The sequence below is a fragment of the Quercus suber genome, unplaced genomic scaffold (genome assembly GCF_002906115.3).
Source record: "Quercus suber isolate HL8 unplaced genomic scaffold, Cork oak 2.0 scaffold_593, whole genome shotgun sequence".
Classification (NCBI taxonomy): domain Eukaryota; kingdom Viridiplantae; phylum Streptophyta; class Magnoliopsida; order Fagales; family Fagaceae; genus Quercus; species Quercus suber.
This window is the reverse complement of record NW_027070038.1, coordinates 327316-344743: the sequence shown is the minus strand read 5'-3', so window position 1 is coordinate 344743 and position 17428 is coordinate 327316. Positions and strand designations below refer to the sequence as shown.

General features: G+C 37.3%; 1 protein-coding gene and 1 non-coding gene across 2 annotated transcripts; both read left to right on the top strand.

The window, feature by feature from the left end:
• Positions 1-362: 362 nt before the first annotated feature.
• Positions 363-848, top strand: LOC111996767 (uncharacterized). The gene is made up of 2 exons (XR_010625554.1): positions 363-613; positions 740-848. It is a non-coding gene; the product is annotated as an uncharacterized LOC111996767 (transcript).
• A 909-nt stretch (positions 849-1757) lies between these two features.
• On the top strand, positions 1758-3035 carry LOC136063907 (large ribosomal subunit protein uL14mz-like). The gene is made up of 2 exons (XM_065764927.1): positions 1758-1787; positions 2748-3035. Exons 1-2 carry the CDS (start codon positions 1758-1760, stop codon positions 3033-3035), a joined length of 318 nt encoding a protein of 105 aa, XP_065620999.1.
• Positions 3036-17428: the final 14393 nt, after the last annotated feature.

Genomic DNA, 17428 nt, shown 5'->3' with positions numbered 1-17428 from the left:
TATCTTCCAAAATTCTTGGTAGTATTGATTTATGCATTTGTGGGAGAAATAATTTTTTCATCACACTCTTAGGGATTTTTTTTTTTGTGATTAAAAATATAAAAATCCTAAATTATAATAAATGCAAATTATTAATTTTTATCAAAAAAATAAAAGAGCCTTTGAGTATGTGCGTGAATATATGCTCATATGCTAGTATTATTTTAATGAATTGTTTGTAAAAATAAAAACCAAAATGTTAGAAGAATTATAAAATAAGATAGTAAAATAGATAATGTAAGTTTTTATAATGTAAAATAAAACATATTTAGTATCCCAAATGCTAGAGCTCTTGCGGATACGTTACTAAAATAGCAATTTGAGAGTAAAAAAAAAAAAAATAGCAGAACGGATCAAAAAGAGCTTTTGTGTGGTTTTGGAAGGGCTGATGACATGGCACGCCATGATTGCGCAAAGGCTGGCTGTACCAACTACTTTTTTTTTTTTACCTGGTTAATTTATTCAATCAAAACTGATCAAATATCTAGATATGTTTCTCCACCAAAAAAATCTCCTCTTGAAAGCCCGAAAATGAGTTACCAGAGAGCTCCACAAGAACCGTACCCTCCCCCAGGTAAAAAATCCTTCGATCAAATATTCCCTTTTTCAAGTTTAATTTTCGAATTTCAATTTCTTACTTAGAATTCTATTACTTTAGCATTCAATTTTAATTTTGATGAAAATTTTAAATAAATTGTAGGGTACGGATATCCATATCCTCCACCCCCGCCACAGGGATACCCATCAGCGCCACCGTACGATGGGTACCCCCCACCACCACCACCACCAGCGAACCCACCGCCAGGATATCCGGGGTACCCACCTCCGCAGCCTCCGACGTACGAGGGGTACCAAGGGTATTTCGCACAAGGGTACCAGCATCCACCGCCGCCACAGCAATATCAACACTACCACTGTGAGCATCACCACTACGATGATCAGCCCGGCTGTCTCTCTTTCTTACGTGGCTGGTAATGCCATTTTATATATAAATTTATGCCATTTTGCTATGTTGTTTGGTTTATGTGTTATTAGTTAAATTCATGTTCAAAATATGTAGGAGATTTTTATGTTGTGAGATTTCACTCTAAAGTCTATTTAAAAAAATAGACTGAAGGTCTTGGCTTAAACGTGTGCCCCAAGGGCACTCGTTAACAAAAGNAACCGAAGAATATGCCCTAAGCGGAACGAGGTACCAACGAGTGGTGGTCTCACGGACTAGGTACGCTAAGTTTGAATCGTGGCATCATTCTAAATGTAACTTGAAACAAATGCATGATATATACCATTAGATCAAAATGCATGCTATATGCCATTCAATTATGTATTTTTAAAACTTAAGAAAAATTGGATAAAATTTTAAGGATCAAATATGACATTTACACTATAAGCTACTTTCCCTATAGGATGCATACAAAAAGTCATTAGCATTGCCATTTGGTTTGTCGCAAAAATTGCATACTAATTGGTTAATGTAATGTAATGTGTAATTGCCCTATGTGTAATGTAATGTTTTTCATTTTTTTTTTCTTCCTCTAAAGGGTGTCAGGTCATTTGTGGGTTGGCCATGATTTCACTTTTCTACTTTTAACATATTGGATCTAAGAAGTTTTTCCTAATTGCATATTTTACAATTGTGAAGGTACTATCCTTAGCATGATCATCTTCAAGTACCCTGGCATTGCGGGGATGTCAACTTTGACTTGGCCTTTGTGAACATGATCATCTTCAACTACTCTACCGTTCAAGTACATCACTAATTAAGGGTGTCAAATTTTTATGCTCACAACCAATTAGTCAGTTTACTACTATTTACTACTTCTATTATAGTGATTTCTTTGCTTGTGAAGGTTTAATGCCTGCCTGATTCAGTAATGATGATATTAAAAACCAGTTGCCTAGAATTTGATGTTGTGGTTGATGTTCTTGTTGTTTAATCATTAATGTATATTACTAAAATAGGTTGAAGATATATTATTTTTTCAATATATGCTTAACCTGTTGTCTACAATTTGATGTTGTGGTTGATGTTCTTGTTGTTTAATGTGTATTACTGAAATAGGTTGAAGATTTATTTTTTTCAATACAAGCTGCCTAAAATAACTTGTGGGTTACATGAATACATGTCCAATAGTATTTTTGGACTGCTGATCCAACAGTAGTTTAGCAGTGAGTGTTCTTTTCTCCAATTTAAGATTGGATTGTTTTATGTTCTATTTCATTTTTGTGTGCGTGTGTGTGGATAAGGTGAACTTATATAAATATAAAAGCCTACGCTAGATTTTTGTTCGTTTTAGGGCTGCTTCTAGTAATAGCTAGGAAATGCTGGGCCATATCTGAATGTCTGCTCTGTGTGTGTTTTTGTGTGTGCATGTTTCTTTTTTATTATACTTGATCTATTTACCATGTACAACTTAGTTTTAAGAGAATATAGAATATAGGTTGGTTATCAAGTTGACTTGTTCAGAGACCAATTAACACCATTCTATGCCTTGAAAGGAAGAATTGCTTTAACCATCTCCCCTAAAATGCTGGAAGGAAGCTATTATACGTTCTGTTTGAAAGAACAAAGGCTCATAACACCTTTTTGTGGAGCAGTTCATATGATTTTGACAAAGGGTTAAGAAGTCCATTTTGCTAAGATCTATTGTTGGAGATCCGTTGTTCTTACCTTAATCAACTTAATCTTTCTCTTTGCAATTTTACAGCAACGAAGGACTTTCATTCAGACGAGGACTGTTCTCAAAGTTGTGGACAAGGAAGCCCATCCAAATGGAAAAGTCAAGAAAGGAAAGGTTGTGTATGGTGTGGTTGTGCGTGCTGCCATGCAACGTGGTCGTTGCGATGGCAGTGGGGTGAAGTTTGATGATAATGCTATGGTACTAGTTGACAAGCAAGGCCAGCCTATTAGCACCAGAGTTTTTGCTCCTGTCCCTCATGAGCTGAGGAAGAGAAAGCATGTGAAGATTCTTACTTTGGCTGAGCATATTGCATGAAGAATGGAGTACACTGGACTCCCAAGTGCAGGATTGTTAACATAGGCATTGTTTTGGATAAATCTAGCATATTCTTTTGGTTGGACTCTTGAAATTTGCTTAAATTTATCTGCAATTATTAATGAGGAGAAAGGTTGATTTTGCATCCCATCAACTTTGGAGTAGTGAGTTAATATCCAGGAGACCTATTCTTGTGTAGTGTATCATAAACAATCAATAATGGCTGATTTTGCATCCCATCAAAATGTGATTTCCAACTACATTAGGCTACGACTCTCTCAACTGATGACTAATTGTCAATACTTCGGTTCTTCAATGGGTACAAATACAATGCTGGAACACCATGGAAATCACTATTTTTTCCTCAGTTGGTTTTGTTTTGTTTTGTTTTTTTCCCCTACCTCCTTTAATACGAGGACAGCTTGAAATTAAACTGCTGTGTTGCAGCAGAAACATTTGTTCTTGCCAAACTTGAAGATGCGTAATCTTCCACTCATCAATCTGGTTAATCTTCCATTCCCTGAAACTTTGGTATTACAGGCAACTGATGTCAATGACGCCTTCAAAGACGTTTCGAACTCTACTCTAAGAGCCTACCTATTATTAATTGGATCAAGAAATCCCATTGTTACAGGGAACTTCTTAGATACCAATTTGTGTACATTTGTACTTCGAGGTGCCAAAATGTTATCCAAAGTACAAAACATAATCTCCATATGTTATACTGTACCATCATTTTGCTGCCATTAGCCAGTCCCCAGTAGAGAAATAGTGAGAGAGCAATAGAACAAAACAACTAGGTAAAACAAAATGAAGAAGGCTTGAATGGGGCCTCTCATACATATTGATACTCGAGTTTCATGGACTCTGAGTATCAATCTGCATGATTTTGCTTTCCACTCAAGAATGGGGCCTCACATACAGATTGATAATCGAGTTTAATGAACTCAGGTCCTGTTATGACATTACTCGAGTTTCATGGACTCGAGTATCAATCTGTATAATTTTTGCACTCAAGAAATTGAGGTCTCACATACATATTGATACTCAAGTTTAATGGACTCGGGTACCAGAACAGTACTCGAGCTCCTTAAACTCAAGAACCAAGTGGTTTTTTTTTAATCCCAAATGTCATGTCAGACAGTACTACGATGGCAAGACTTCTAGGAACTCGAGTTTATTGTGCTCGAGTACCATTTGGAACTTGAGTTTGTAGAGCTCTAGTACCGGAAAAGCGGTAAATCACTAATATGTTTCGAAACAGTGTTTTTTTACTACAAATTTTGCAAAATGGTGATATTTGGCCATTTTTACCCTCTTCTTCCACTCAAATGTGCTACTGAAAATTAAATAATCTCAATGGTGAATTTGCTTGAAGTTATTAAACTTACACGACAAAATATAATGGCATGGAGATGATAAATAGTATTGCCAGCAAAAGACTAGTCTAAAAGACTACTAAATGTCAAATATATAGGTGTGCAGAAAACCCACCGACCCGCCAAACCTGACCCGACTCGCCGGGTTGAGTCGGTTTTTAAGGCTTGGTGAGTTGAATTGGGTTGGGTTTGAGCCATAAAATTACAAACCCGCCAAACCCGACCCGACCCACCCATATTTAATATATATTTAAAATATATTATATATTTAATAATTTTTTTTTAAAATCAGATATAGGACACACATATATATATATATATATATTTAAAATATATTATATATTTAATAATTTTTTTAAAAAAGCAGCGAGTGAGTAGCACTTTCTCGGTTCCTCTTACTAATACAAATTTAATATATATATATATATAATATTATATAATTAATAATTTTTTTAAAATAATCACTTCTTCGTATCCTATATAAAAGCCAATTAGTTTACACAAACCCTAATAAATTACTATTGTTGTTTAGTCATTAGTGTTGCTTGTCTTTAAAGACTTACATTAATACTAATCTTTAAGTTTTTTTAATATATTAATATTTATATTTTTTTACTCAATTTAATAATAATAATAATAATAAAATTTGTCAAACCCATGGGTTCCACCCGACCCATGTGAGTTAGGTTGGGTTGGGTTGGGTTGGGTTGGACTTATATGATGGGTTGGGTTGAGTTGGGTTGAATTTTTTTAAACCACCATGGTAGGTTGGGTCAAAAAATCCCTTTAACCCGACCCATGCACACCCGACTCGTACAAAAGGTGAGAAGAAATAATATATATATATATATATATAATCACAATGGAATCAGAACCGCATCACTTATAATAGAACCTGTTCTCAAATTCCAGGAAATGCGATTAAATTACATGGACATAGAACCCCATAAAGCACATCATAGAACCTCTTAAAATCCAGATAAGAGGGGGAAAAAAATAGAATTACCAGAACCCCCACACAGATTATGTAGAATCTAGCAAGCAACAACAAAGTGCAGCCCAACTTAAGAAACAAACCATTCACTGTGTCATCAAAGAAAAAAGCAGCACTCCTCCAACAGACAACAGCAGCAAAGCGCAGCCAAACTGCACATGCAAAACAAAGCATTCATTTGTCAATCCACCATCATAAAAATGAACACTACGACGAGTTCTAAGAGCATTAAGCTTTAAAACCTTTCCAAATGATTTTTTTTTTTTTTTTTGGCTACAGTAAGTAGAGGGACATGCGCGCCCAAAGTTCAACCCTGACCATCCCCTAAGGGGAGTGCCAAAGGTACCATTTGAGACAAAATATAGTAATTCACAAGCAGAATAAAAGTAATTAACAGATAGCAAGCATGTTTGCCTTGGGACTTGGGAGATCTAATTGCACAAGTACAGGCTCACTACAAATCACTGTATATTCAAGTTGAGTCATAAGAATAATTATAATTTTGCCGAATTGTAACTGGAAAAAACTTGCCAACCTGATAAGAGTTTTCAAGAAGAAAAACAGTGTTTGAAATTTTTGTCCCATTGAGGGATAAAATTATTGCTCATACATTTTGAGTGTCTACGGTCTACCATCATTCATTTCTCAATTACAAAAGTCAAATATTCTTTAGGGTTCATGACACATATATGAGAAATGAAAACGCTATAACCATTCTAATTTACTCCATACCACTATGACTCGGATGTTGTTGGGAAATGTGAATTTAATTATTTAACTATTATTCTAACACTTCCCTCACCTATGAGCCAAACTCTTTAATAAGTTGAGCCTAAAACATTGAATTTTTAAAGTTTTTAAATAGGAGGTAAGAGTGTTGTAAACGAGTTGAGCTATTAAAAGTTTAGGTTTGTTTATTAAATTCTATTTTGAACATGAGCTGAGCTTGATCTTTTTTTTTTTGATAGGTAATAACAGCTTTATTGATAAAGTACAATGAATTTACGATAGTAAACTCATTGCACTGAAAAGAATACAAACCAATCAAAAAGAAAGACTAACAGAATTAAGAAAGTCAAACAAAGAATGACAATGCATAAACCCCAAATCCAGGACCACTCAAACAAAGTGTAAGTAGCAAAGACTTCACACAGTCTACAAGTCTCTCAGTTTCCTCAAAAGTATGGGCATTGCGCTCTTTCCAAATTAACCACATAAGACACGTTGGAACCATATTCCACACATTTGAAATGTGACTTCCCAACCAATTCCACCATGCAGAGAGAAGAGAAACAACATTCTTCGGCATCACCCACTGAACCCCAAACAAATGAAGGACTTCACTCCACAAGGTATGAGCATACTTACAATGGATCAATAAATGATCCATAGTTTCCTCTTCACATCGACAAAGGCAGCACCAATTCACAAGAGGTAACTTCTTCTTAACAAGGTTTTCTATAGTAAGAAGCCCACCCCTAGCAGCTGTCCATAAGAAGAAAGCCACCCTTTTAGGTACCTTAACACTCCAAATGCTCCTCCAAGGAAAAGACACTAATGGGGCTGCTAGCAATGAAATATAGAAAGAGCGCACATCAAAAACACTACTAAGATTCAGTTGCCATATCATGGTATCATCACCCCCCCCCCCCCCAAGTAACTTGGATGAGATATATGCAAAGAAATCATAAAAGATCCCTGTCTCCCAGTCTTGAAATGCACGACGGATATGTAAGTTCCAGCTTCTACCACCCCTAACCAGTGCAAAATCAACCGTATCAGAAATCATAGCTTCCTTATTTGCAGCAATAGCAAACATTGCCGGATATAAATCTTTCAAGGCAGTAGGGCTACTCCAAGGGTCATGCCAGAATCTGATACGAAAACCCTCACCCGCCGCATACAACACATGACCAAAGAAACTCTCAGCACCCTTCCAAATGTTCTTCCACATACTACATCCATGTGTCCCTCTAACAACTCTAGTACACCATCCCCCACTGGTCTCCCCATATTTGGAAGCTATAACCTGCCTCCATAAACGTGTGACCTCATTCCCAAATCGCCAGAGCCACTTCCCAAATAAAATTACATATTTAAACTTGGTTCATTTTCTTCTCAAACAAGCTCGAGTTTGTTCACAAACTACTTGATTAACTTACTCTTTTCCCATATATAGTAAAAGCAAGACTAAAATTAGTTAGCCCTTCACAAATCTATGATTTTTTACTACAAATAGACTATAAATGTTATCATTAAACAACAAATAATAATTGGATATCATATGAAAATATTTTCAAACTTGCAAAATCCAATCTCAAGTTTGTATAAAGTCTAATTTTAGACAAGTATACACTAAAATATATAATATTATATGTAGTTAAATCGATCCTCATGTTCACGAGCATGTTCACGAACACATTATTATGTTTGAGCTTGACTTCTTTAATAGTTGAGTTTAAACTTGGACATGAACTTGACTTATTTACTAAACAAACAAACATAAACAAGCCTTTCCCGAGCTCAGCTCAAGGTGTTCATAAGTAGCTTGGTTCATTTACAGGACCGTGGGAGACATACATGGTTCAAGATCAATTGTCCCAAAACCTTAAACCAATTCAACCCACCAAGCCTTAAAAACCGACTCAACCCGGCGAGTCGGGTCAGGTTTGGCGGGTCGGTGGGTTTTCTGCACACCTATATATTTGACATTTAGTAGTCTTTTAGACTAGTCTTTTGCTGGCAATACTATTTATCATCTCCATGCCATTATATTTTGTCGTGTAAGTTTAATAACTTCAAGCAAATTCACCATTGAGATTATTTAATTTTCAGTAGCACATTTGAGTGGAAGAAGAGGGTAAAAATGGCCAAATATCACCATTTTGCAAAATTTGTAGTAAAAAAACACTGTTTCGAAACATATTAGTGATTTACCGCTTTTCCGGTACTAGAGCTCTACAAACTCAAGTTCCAAATGGTACTCGAGCACAATAAACTCGAGTTCCTAGAAGTCTTGCCATCGTAGTACTGTCTGACATGACATTTGGGATTAAAAAAAAACCACTTGGTTCTTGAGTTTAAGGAGCTCGAGTACTGTTCTGGTACCCGAGTCCATTAAACTTGAGTATCAATATGTATGTGAGACCTCAATTTCTTGAGTGCAAAAATTATACAGATTGATACTCGAGTCCATGAAACTCGAGTAATGTCATAACAGGACCTGAGTTCATTAAACTCGATTATCAATCTGTATGTGAGGCCCCATTCTTGAGTGGAAAGCAAAATCATGCAGATTGATACTCAGAGTCCATGAAACTCGAGTATCAATATGTATGAGAGGCCCCATTCAAGCCTTCTTCATTTTGTTTTACCTAGTTGTTTTGTTCTATTGCTCTCTCACTATTTCTCTACTGGGGACTGGCTAATGGCAGCAAAATGATGGTACAGTATAACATATGGAGATTATGTTTTGTACTTTGGATAACATTTTGGCACCTCGAAGTACAAATGTACACAAATTGGTATCTAAGAAGTTCCCTGTAACAATGGGATTTCTTGATCCAATTAATAATAGGTAGGCTCTTAGAGTAGAGTTCGAAACGTCTTTGAAGGCGTCATTGACATCAGTTGCCTGTAATACCAAAGTTTCAGGGAATGGAAGATTAACCAGATTGATGAGTGGAAGATTACGCATCTTCAAGTTTGGCAAGAACAAATGTTTCTGCTGCAACACAGCAGTTTAATTTCAAGCTGTCCTCGTATTAAAGGAGGTAGGGGAAAAAAACAAAACAAAACAAAACCAACTGAGGAAAAAATAGTGATTTCCATGGTGTTCCAGCATTGTATTTGTACCCATTGAAGAACCGAAGTATTGACAATTAGTCATCAGTTGAGAGAGTCGTAGCCTAATGTAGTTGGAAATCACATTTTGATGGGATGCAAAATCAGCCATTATTGATTGTTTATGATACACTACACAAGAATAGGTCTCCTGGATATTAACTCACTACTCCAAAGTTGATGGGATGCAAAATCAACCTTTCTCCTCATTAATAATTGCAGATAAATTTAAGCAAATTTCAAGAGTCCAACCAAAAGAATATGCTAGATTTATCCAAAACAATGCCTATGTTAACAATCCTGCACTTGGGAGTCCAGTGTACTCCATTCTTCATGCAATATGCTCAGCCAAAGTAAGAATCTTCACATGCTTTCTCTTCCTCAGCTCATGAGGGACAGGAGCAAAAACTCTGGTGCTAATAGGCTGGCCTTGCTTGTCAACTAGTACCATAGCATTATCATCAAACTTCACCCCACTGCCATCGCAACGACCACGTTGCATGGCAGCACGCACAACCACACCATACACAACCTTTCCTTTCTTGACTTTTCCATTTGGATGGGCTTCCTTGTCCACAACTTTGAGAACAGTCCTCGTCTGAATGAAAGTCCTTCGTTGCTGTAAAATTGCAAAGAGAAAGATTAAGTTGATTAAGGTAAGAACAACGGATCTCCAACAATAGATCTTAGCAAAATGGACTTCTTAACCCTTTGTCAAAATCATATGAACTGCTCCACAAAAAGGTGTTATGAGCCTTTGTTCTTTCAAACAGAACGTATAATAGCTTCCTTCCAGCATTTTAGGGGAGATGGTTAAAGCAATTCTTCCTTTCAAGGCATAGAATGGTGTTAATTGGTCTCTGAACAAGTCAACTTGATAACCAACCTATATTCTATATTCTCTTAAAACTAAGTTGTACATGGTAAATAGATCAAGTATAATAAAAAAGAAACATGCACACACAAAAACACACACAGAGCAGACATTCAGATATGGCCCAGCATTTCCTAGCTATTACTAGAAGCAGCCCTAAAACGAACAAAAATCTAGCGTAGGCTTTTATATTTATATAAGTTCACCTTATCCACACACACGCACACAAAAATGAAATAGAACATAAAACAATCCAATCTTAAATTGGAGAAAAGAACACTCACTGCTAAACTACTGTTGGATCAGCAGTCCAAAAATACTATTGGACATGTATTCATGTAACCCACAAGTTATTTTAGGCAGCTTGTATTGAAAAAAATAAATCTTCAACCTATTTCAGTAATACACATTAAACAACAAGAACATCAACCACAACATCAAATTGTAGACAACAGGTTAAGCATATATTGAAAAAATAATATATCTTCAACCTATTTTAGTAATATACATTAATGATTAAACAACAAGAACATCAACCACAACATCAAATTCTAGGCAACTGGTTTTTAATATCATCATTACTGAATCAGGCAGGCATTAAACCTTCACAAGCAAAGAAATCACTATAATAGAAGTAGTAAATAGTAGTAAACTGACTAATTGGTTGTGAGCATAAAAATTTGACACCCTTAATTAGTGATGTACTTGAACGGTAGAGTAGTTGAAGATGATCATGTTCACAAAGGCCAAGTCAAAGTTGACATCCCCGCAATGCCAGGGTACTTGAAGATGATCATGCTAAGGATAGTACCTTCACAATTGTAAAATATGCAATTAGGAAAAACTTCTTAGATCCAATATGTTAAAAGTAGAAAAGTGAAATCATGGCCAACCCACAAATGACCTGACACCCTTTAGAGGAAGAAAAAAAAAATGAAAAACATTACATTACACATAGGGCAATTACACATTACATTACATTAACCAATTAGTATGCAATTTTTGCGACAAACCAAATGGCAATGCTAATGACTTTTTGTATGCATCCTATAGGGAAAGTAGCTTATAGTGTAAATGTCATATTTGATCCTTAAAATTTTATCCAATTTTTCTTAAGTTTTAAAAATACATAATTGAATGGCATATAGCATGCATTTTGATCTAATGGTATATATCATGCATTTGTTTCAAGTTACATTTAGAATGATGCCACGATTCAAACTTAGCGTACCTAGTCCGTGAGACCACCACTCGTTGGTACCTCGTTCCGCTTAGGGCATATTCTTCGGTTATGCCCCTCTTGGTCTCACAACTCACATTGCACCTTCCTCCCCCCCCCCCCCTCTCCTTTCATGGTGTGGTTCTCGGCCGGTTCCCACCGTTGTCCATCTCATTCCTAATTCATGTTGAGACAGGGCAACCTTTCTCTCGGATCAATCGGGGGTTAGGGACGACCCTTCATGTTTCTTTAAGATCTAGCCATGATAATCTATCTTTCCACGTAAGGAAAACGGGAGCATAGCTTCAGAACAGTGCATCCATGCTATAGCATGGGTCAATGTACTGCTCTGCATCATGTTGATACCTAATACAAACTGCAATGACATGTGAACATGGTATCCTGTATAGTTTCCATTTCTGACATGTGCAAATTCTTTGCAGCAGATTAACTCCATGTGTGTGATCCCCATGTCCAGCAGTCCCTGGATTATGCGGTGTATCTACTTGATATGATTGTTGTTGCGCACTCAATCTCGTCACCCTGTGATGCTTCGCCTTCGTCTTATTTCTCACAAAGATATCCAAGGCATATTTACACCATTTTTTCCTCGAATTCAACTGCACTATGCTTTTATTGCGGCACGACCTCTTAACATTACACCACTGAATCCAATCCTTTGCTTGCTGTGCAATGACAGTACCAATTTCCACTAATCGTTGTTTCCAGATACGGTTGCTGGTTGACATCTCTTCTAATTCGTCGATACGAGAAGCAAATTGTTGTGCTCGCTTTCGAGAGGCGAAGGGAGCCTGACTTACTTACGCTTTCCAAGCCTGGCGCGAAACAAAGGGATTGGATTTCACCTATGATCAGATCAGTGGACAACCATATGATAGTAATGGCTGGATCTACTACTACCTCGTCCATTGAGTATAAGAGAGCAAATGATGGTATAGCAATGAACATCTGGATGATACTCAGAAAGATGGTCCGAAGAATCTCGATAGTAGTTCCATGAACAATCCTTTGCGGTATTGGATTTTTTTGATAGTGGAAATGCCATAAAGCGCGAACCAAGATCTGTGATACGAAAACCAAAATCAGAATGAGAGGAAAAAAAAAGGATTTTCTTTTGATCTCAAGGCTGCTACTGATTCCTTACCTGTGTTATCCTTACGTCCTATATGATTGCAGGGTTGCTCGGAAATCCCTTTGCAACTTCCTGGACGTTCATACTTTGTTCTGTAGTCTTTGAATTACCATATAGTTTTTTAATCAAGGCTATGGGGCATCGGTTGTGACGTTCACGAAGGGTCAACCCTCGGATTTTATAGTTCTTGGCCTCTATTCACACTTACACATCATATGAGTTTGAACCATGTGTATTTCACCATTGCCGTAATGGGTAGGCTACGAGCACCCTTTAGAACACCATTGAAGCACTCGGAGACGTTTGTAGTCATCACTCCATAACGGTAACCCTTGTCAAAAGTTAGAGTCCATTTCTCTTTGGGCACATCCTTCAGATATTGGTGCGCATCCTAGTTGACATTTTCAATTAAATCAAAGATGGCATTGAATTTTCGCTCCTGGGTAGCACTTGCTGCCCTCCATAATAGATTCTTTAAAGTTTCATTGTTCCATCTAGTGTTGATATTACTGCATAGATGACGAAGGCAGTAACGATGTTCTGTCATGGGAGGCTGCAAAAAGTCTCAATTAGTGTCTTTGAAGATATCTTGTATCCTAAGGTGTTTGTCAAATATGACACACAAGTGTCTCCGATTGGTAACATACCTTCTTATACAAGCCAAGAACCAACCCCAAGTCTCTATGCTCTCACTCTTGACAACGTCAAAGGCTGGTGGATAAATCTTATTATTAGCATCTGTCATCATCGCAATCATCAATTTCCCTTTATATTTTCCATAGAGGTGGGTTGCACCAATGCTAATCACAAGCCTACAGTGCTTGAACCCAACAATACATGGACGAAATGCCCAAAATGCAGACTTGAATGTACAGGTTCCCCGTTCATAATTATCGTCCACTAGTAACTTGTACTTTGTACCCGGACTTGCATCCTTAAGTCTTACCAAAAAACGCGGCAAATCTGTATAAGACTCCTTAAAATTCCCATATATAGCTGCAACGGCCTTTTGTTTTGCATCTCATATCTTGTATGTGAACCGTAATGATTACGTTAGAAATGAATACAAGTTAAATAATTAAAGTTGAAGAAAACAAATCAAGACTTGTAAGGCTATAAGATGAAGCTAATATTTATTTCTAATTATTCATTTTTTTTCTTTTTCTTTTTTCAATTTCAATTTTCATAATATAAGGTTTTCATGGGTTTTCGAAAAAAAATCATGCTTATACTTCACAGAAGACTGATGTCTATACATTGTATTGAAAAAAGAATGCAAGTTAAAGAATACCTTGTAGTGAGATACTTCATGTTTTAAGTCCGCCAAAGCAGCGTGGCGTAAGTTCTTTATTTTATACACAGGGTCTTCTCGTATATAGCGCTCAAGTACGTAAGCTAGGAACGCCGAATCAATCATCCGACCATTATGAGCATTCTGAATTTTGTCGCACGTGTGGGGGCCCTTTCATTTTGCGATCTTCCAGACATTATCTCCCTTACAACAGATCGCACGGACTGACCATGGACAGGATTCATCCTCGCAACTCACCATAAGCCTCTTTGAGTCTGAATGCTTAGTTTTGAAGCTAAAATTCTCTTGCAGTGCGAACCAGGTCAACGCATGTTGCACTGCCAATTTAGTCGCAAATACCATCCCTTTCATTGGTTGCTCCCCAGGCGTCCAACTTGATACTTCTGCTTGCATAACCGATGATGGATCAAACATATTATTCCAAGTGTTTTTGGTGAACCATTCCGGCATAAGATTGGGATCAAGGCATGTGTCTCTATTCTCTTCTACAACCATATCTTCGATATGATCAACATCCTTATGTTCACCCATGGTATCTAGGAACTCCTCGAAGTCATCCCTAGTAACATCAATATGGGTTGAATCATCACCAAATCTATGATCATCTTCATTTTCAGTTGTGCCCCAATGCAGCCCATCATGAAATAAATGCTCTATTTCATGCACTTCCTGGGGCCCTTCCTCTTCCTCAGTTGTTGAGTTCACATGGGGAAATGTCTGCTACGGTTCACTATCATACCCATCTCCTGTGTTCTCTGCACACCCTTGATAAGACTGTAATGGTATTGAGTCGATGTACTCATCTATAGTTCCATCCAAAACAATATGTTGTGAACCCTCTCCAGCCTCTACTATGGCGGGCTCAACAGTGACATAGAGCTCCGAAGCAACGAATCCTTTCACCACCATTTGTTCAACAACTTCTCACATCATCTTCACTTTGGCGCCACTCGATAATTGTAGTGAATTATAGACAACCTGGGTGCCTACAACCAGTTGAGGTGCTCGATACACGATGGTGTAAGGTTGAAATTTATCAACCATCTTCTTGGCTTTATTCCGTGCCAATTTGCTTGTAATTTAGCACTTAGTAACCATGTATTTAGGTGAGATTCATGTAAGGGTAGTGTGTGAAGAGAGTATGAAAAATTGCTCATCTTTGTGCAAAGAAGCAAAGACTCGCGGTTAGGACTAGCGACTGACTCGTGGCTTGCAAGCCGCCAAATGTTGTGCACGTGAGAAGCATGCGGGAAGGTGAAGGGTCACACCAACTATCACACTACAGGACAAAAGTCCTAGGCTGGCCAGGCCATTACCTCGCGACTTGAACTCGCGACTTGGACAAGCCACGAGGCCAAGCCGCCAACTTACCCTGTTTGGCAAAAACTGTCTCTTCGTATTTCAAACACACACCACTATATATAGACCCTTATACCCACAAAATGGAGAGAGCTTCTAGAGAGAATTTTGTGAGAGAAACCTTAGAGAAAAACAAGATTGCCTCATCCCCAATCTTCACTAAGAGACTCTTCAAATTCCTCTACTCTCTTCCTCTCCATTGATACATCCTTGAGAGGTTTTTGACCAAATCATTTTCTTATCACACCCACGTCTGTGAGAAGGTTCATTTGGTGTTAAGGGAAGCAGTTTGGAAGGGACCAATGATTATTGGTTGATACTATATGCTATAGTGGAATCCGGTAAGCTAGAAAAGAAAAAGGTTTAGCGCAATCTTGTTGGAGTAAGAAGCTTGAAGGGCTTAGGTACTTAGGTAGATTAGAGTTGGAGGGTCTATTGCTGTTCATGTATCCCAACTACATTTTCTAGTGGATTATTGACCGCTTGGAGGGTGGCGGAAAGGTTTTACGCCGAGAGCTTCAGTTTCCTCTTCGATAACACATCGTGTGTTGTCCTTGTGTTTGCATCTCTCTTTCCTTTATCTTTACCACTTAATTACTACTGTGATTGTGATTATTTATAGTTTAGATTGTTTATAAATTCTGGTATAAGCTTGTTATCATCTTCCACACATTTATTGTTTGATATAAAGCTTGAATTAGTAATTTGTTGTTTGAGGGTTTAAACGTTCATAGTGTTTTCAACTCTATTTGAACTTTCAATTGGTATCAGAACGGGTACACTTGTTGTGATTTAAATACCTAAGTGTGATCCTTGACCCCTTGGTTTATTTGCCATGGATTGTGCTTTGTATGTCTCTTTGTATGATTTGATTGATGATGAATGTAACATGCCACGTGTTTGTGAAAATGCCTCTATGAGTGATAATCCTCATAATTGTGGTGCTATGTTACATGAATCTTTGGATGTTGTTGATATTCCAAATGACAAACTCTTGAAGAAAAATGCTAAGAAGTTTCAAAAGAATTTGAGCAAGTTATTTTGTGAAAACGATGATTTGATTGCTAAGCTCAATGAATCCAACAAATTGGTTGAGAAATATAAAAAAATTGCTGAAATTTCTCTTGAAAAGCTGAAAGAGTGTTGGAAATTTAGACCCCTTAAACACACAGATTGCGTAGCCTAGATTAATTAGCCAAGTTGTTACTTAGTCAAATTATGCAATTCTAGGTTAAGCAATCAAATAATCATATCAAGATATAAAGCAGCGGAAAATAAATGAACACAAGATATGATCACCCAGGAAACCACTCGGTAAAAACTGGGGAGGATTTGACCCACCGATCCTCAAGGCATAACAGAATTCACTATGAAAGAATTGAAGTTCTTACAGAAGGACTACAAGCTCCCCGCTCGACTTCCTAATGCTACCCACCAGTAAAACTTCCTGACACGACCACGCGCAGGCTCCGAATCCACGACTACTTCTTTCTTGAATTCTTCAATTCAGCTACAAGCTCCCCGCTTGCTTTTCTTTTTAAGTTCCAATGGTTGCAACTATAATGATCTTCAAGATTTGAAATAATCTTTACCTTAAAAACCCTAAGTTTATGTGAAGGAAAGCTCCTCAAGGATCTCACAAGAGATTCACATAAACCGCAAATATGAGCAACAAAGACTTAGAGAGGTTTGGGTACAAAACCCTAAAAATAAAAGGAGGCACAAGAGGCACTCTAATCTCTCTCTCAAGAAGTCCCAAAAACGTTCTAGGGTTTTCCTTATATATAGAAGTGTTTTACTTGAACCCCAAGACGTTTAAATAGAGTTTGGGCTGAACTGGAACTCTGCAGAAAAATAAATCTGTACGTGTGTGTCGATTATCGATCGAGCCTTACAGATTTAGTCCAATAAATCTGCACTCACTCGATTCCAGTTTTACAAATAAACATACTTTGAGCAAGCCTAAACAAGACTAAACAACCTGTTTTGATCATGGTTTGCCAACAATACAAATTAGAGTTCTAAATACATAAATTCCTAAATCTTTAGAACCTAACAATCTCCCCCTTTGGCAATCCGTGACAAAACACAAACTAAAAGCTCAAAGTTTACAAAGTAAAAGCCCATTACAAAAATAATGCTCATAACAACAAATCCAATCTTAACTACTATCCATCAGTTGCAAGTGTAGACAGCAGCTCAATTGAATCAACCTGTATATTTCCTGAAACACTCAACAAACGCATAAACGCATGTGTGG

Coding starts and splice junctions, on each gene's coding strand:
- LOC136063907 (XM_065764927.1), top strand. CDS start 1,758: ATGATCATCTTCAACTACTCTACCGTTCAA. Junction 1,788..2,747: donor TCAACTACTCTACCGTTCAA/GTACATCACTAA, acceptor GCAATTTTACAG/CAACGAAGGACTTTCATTCA.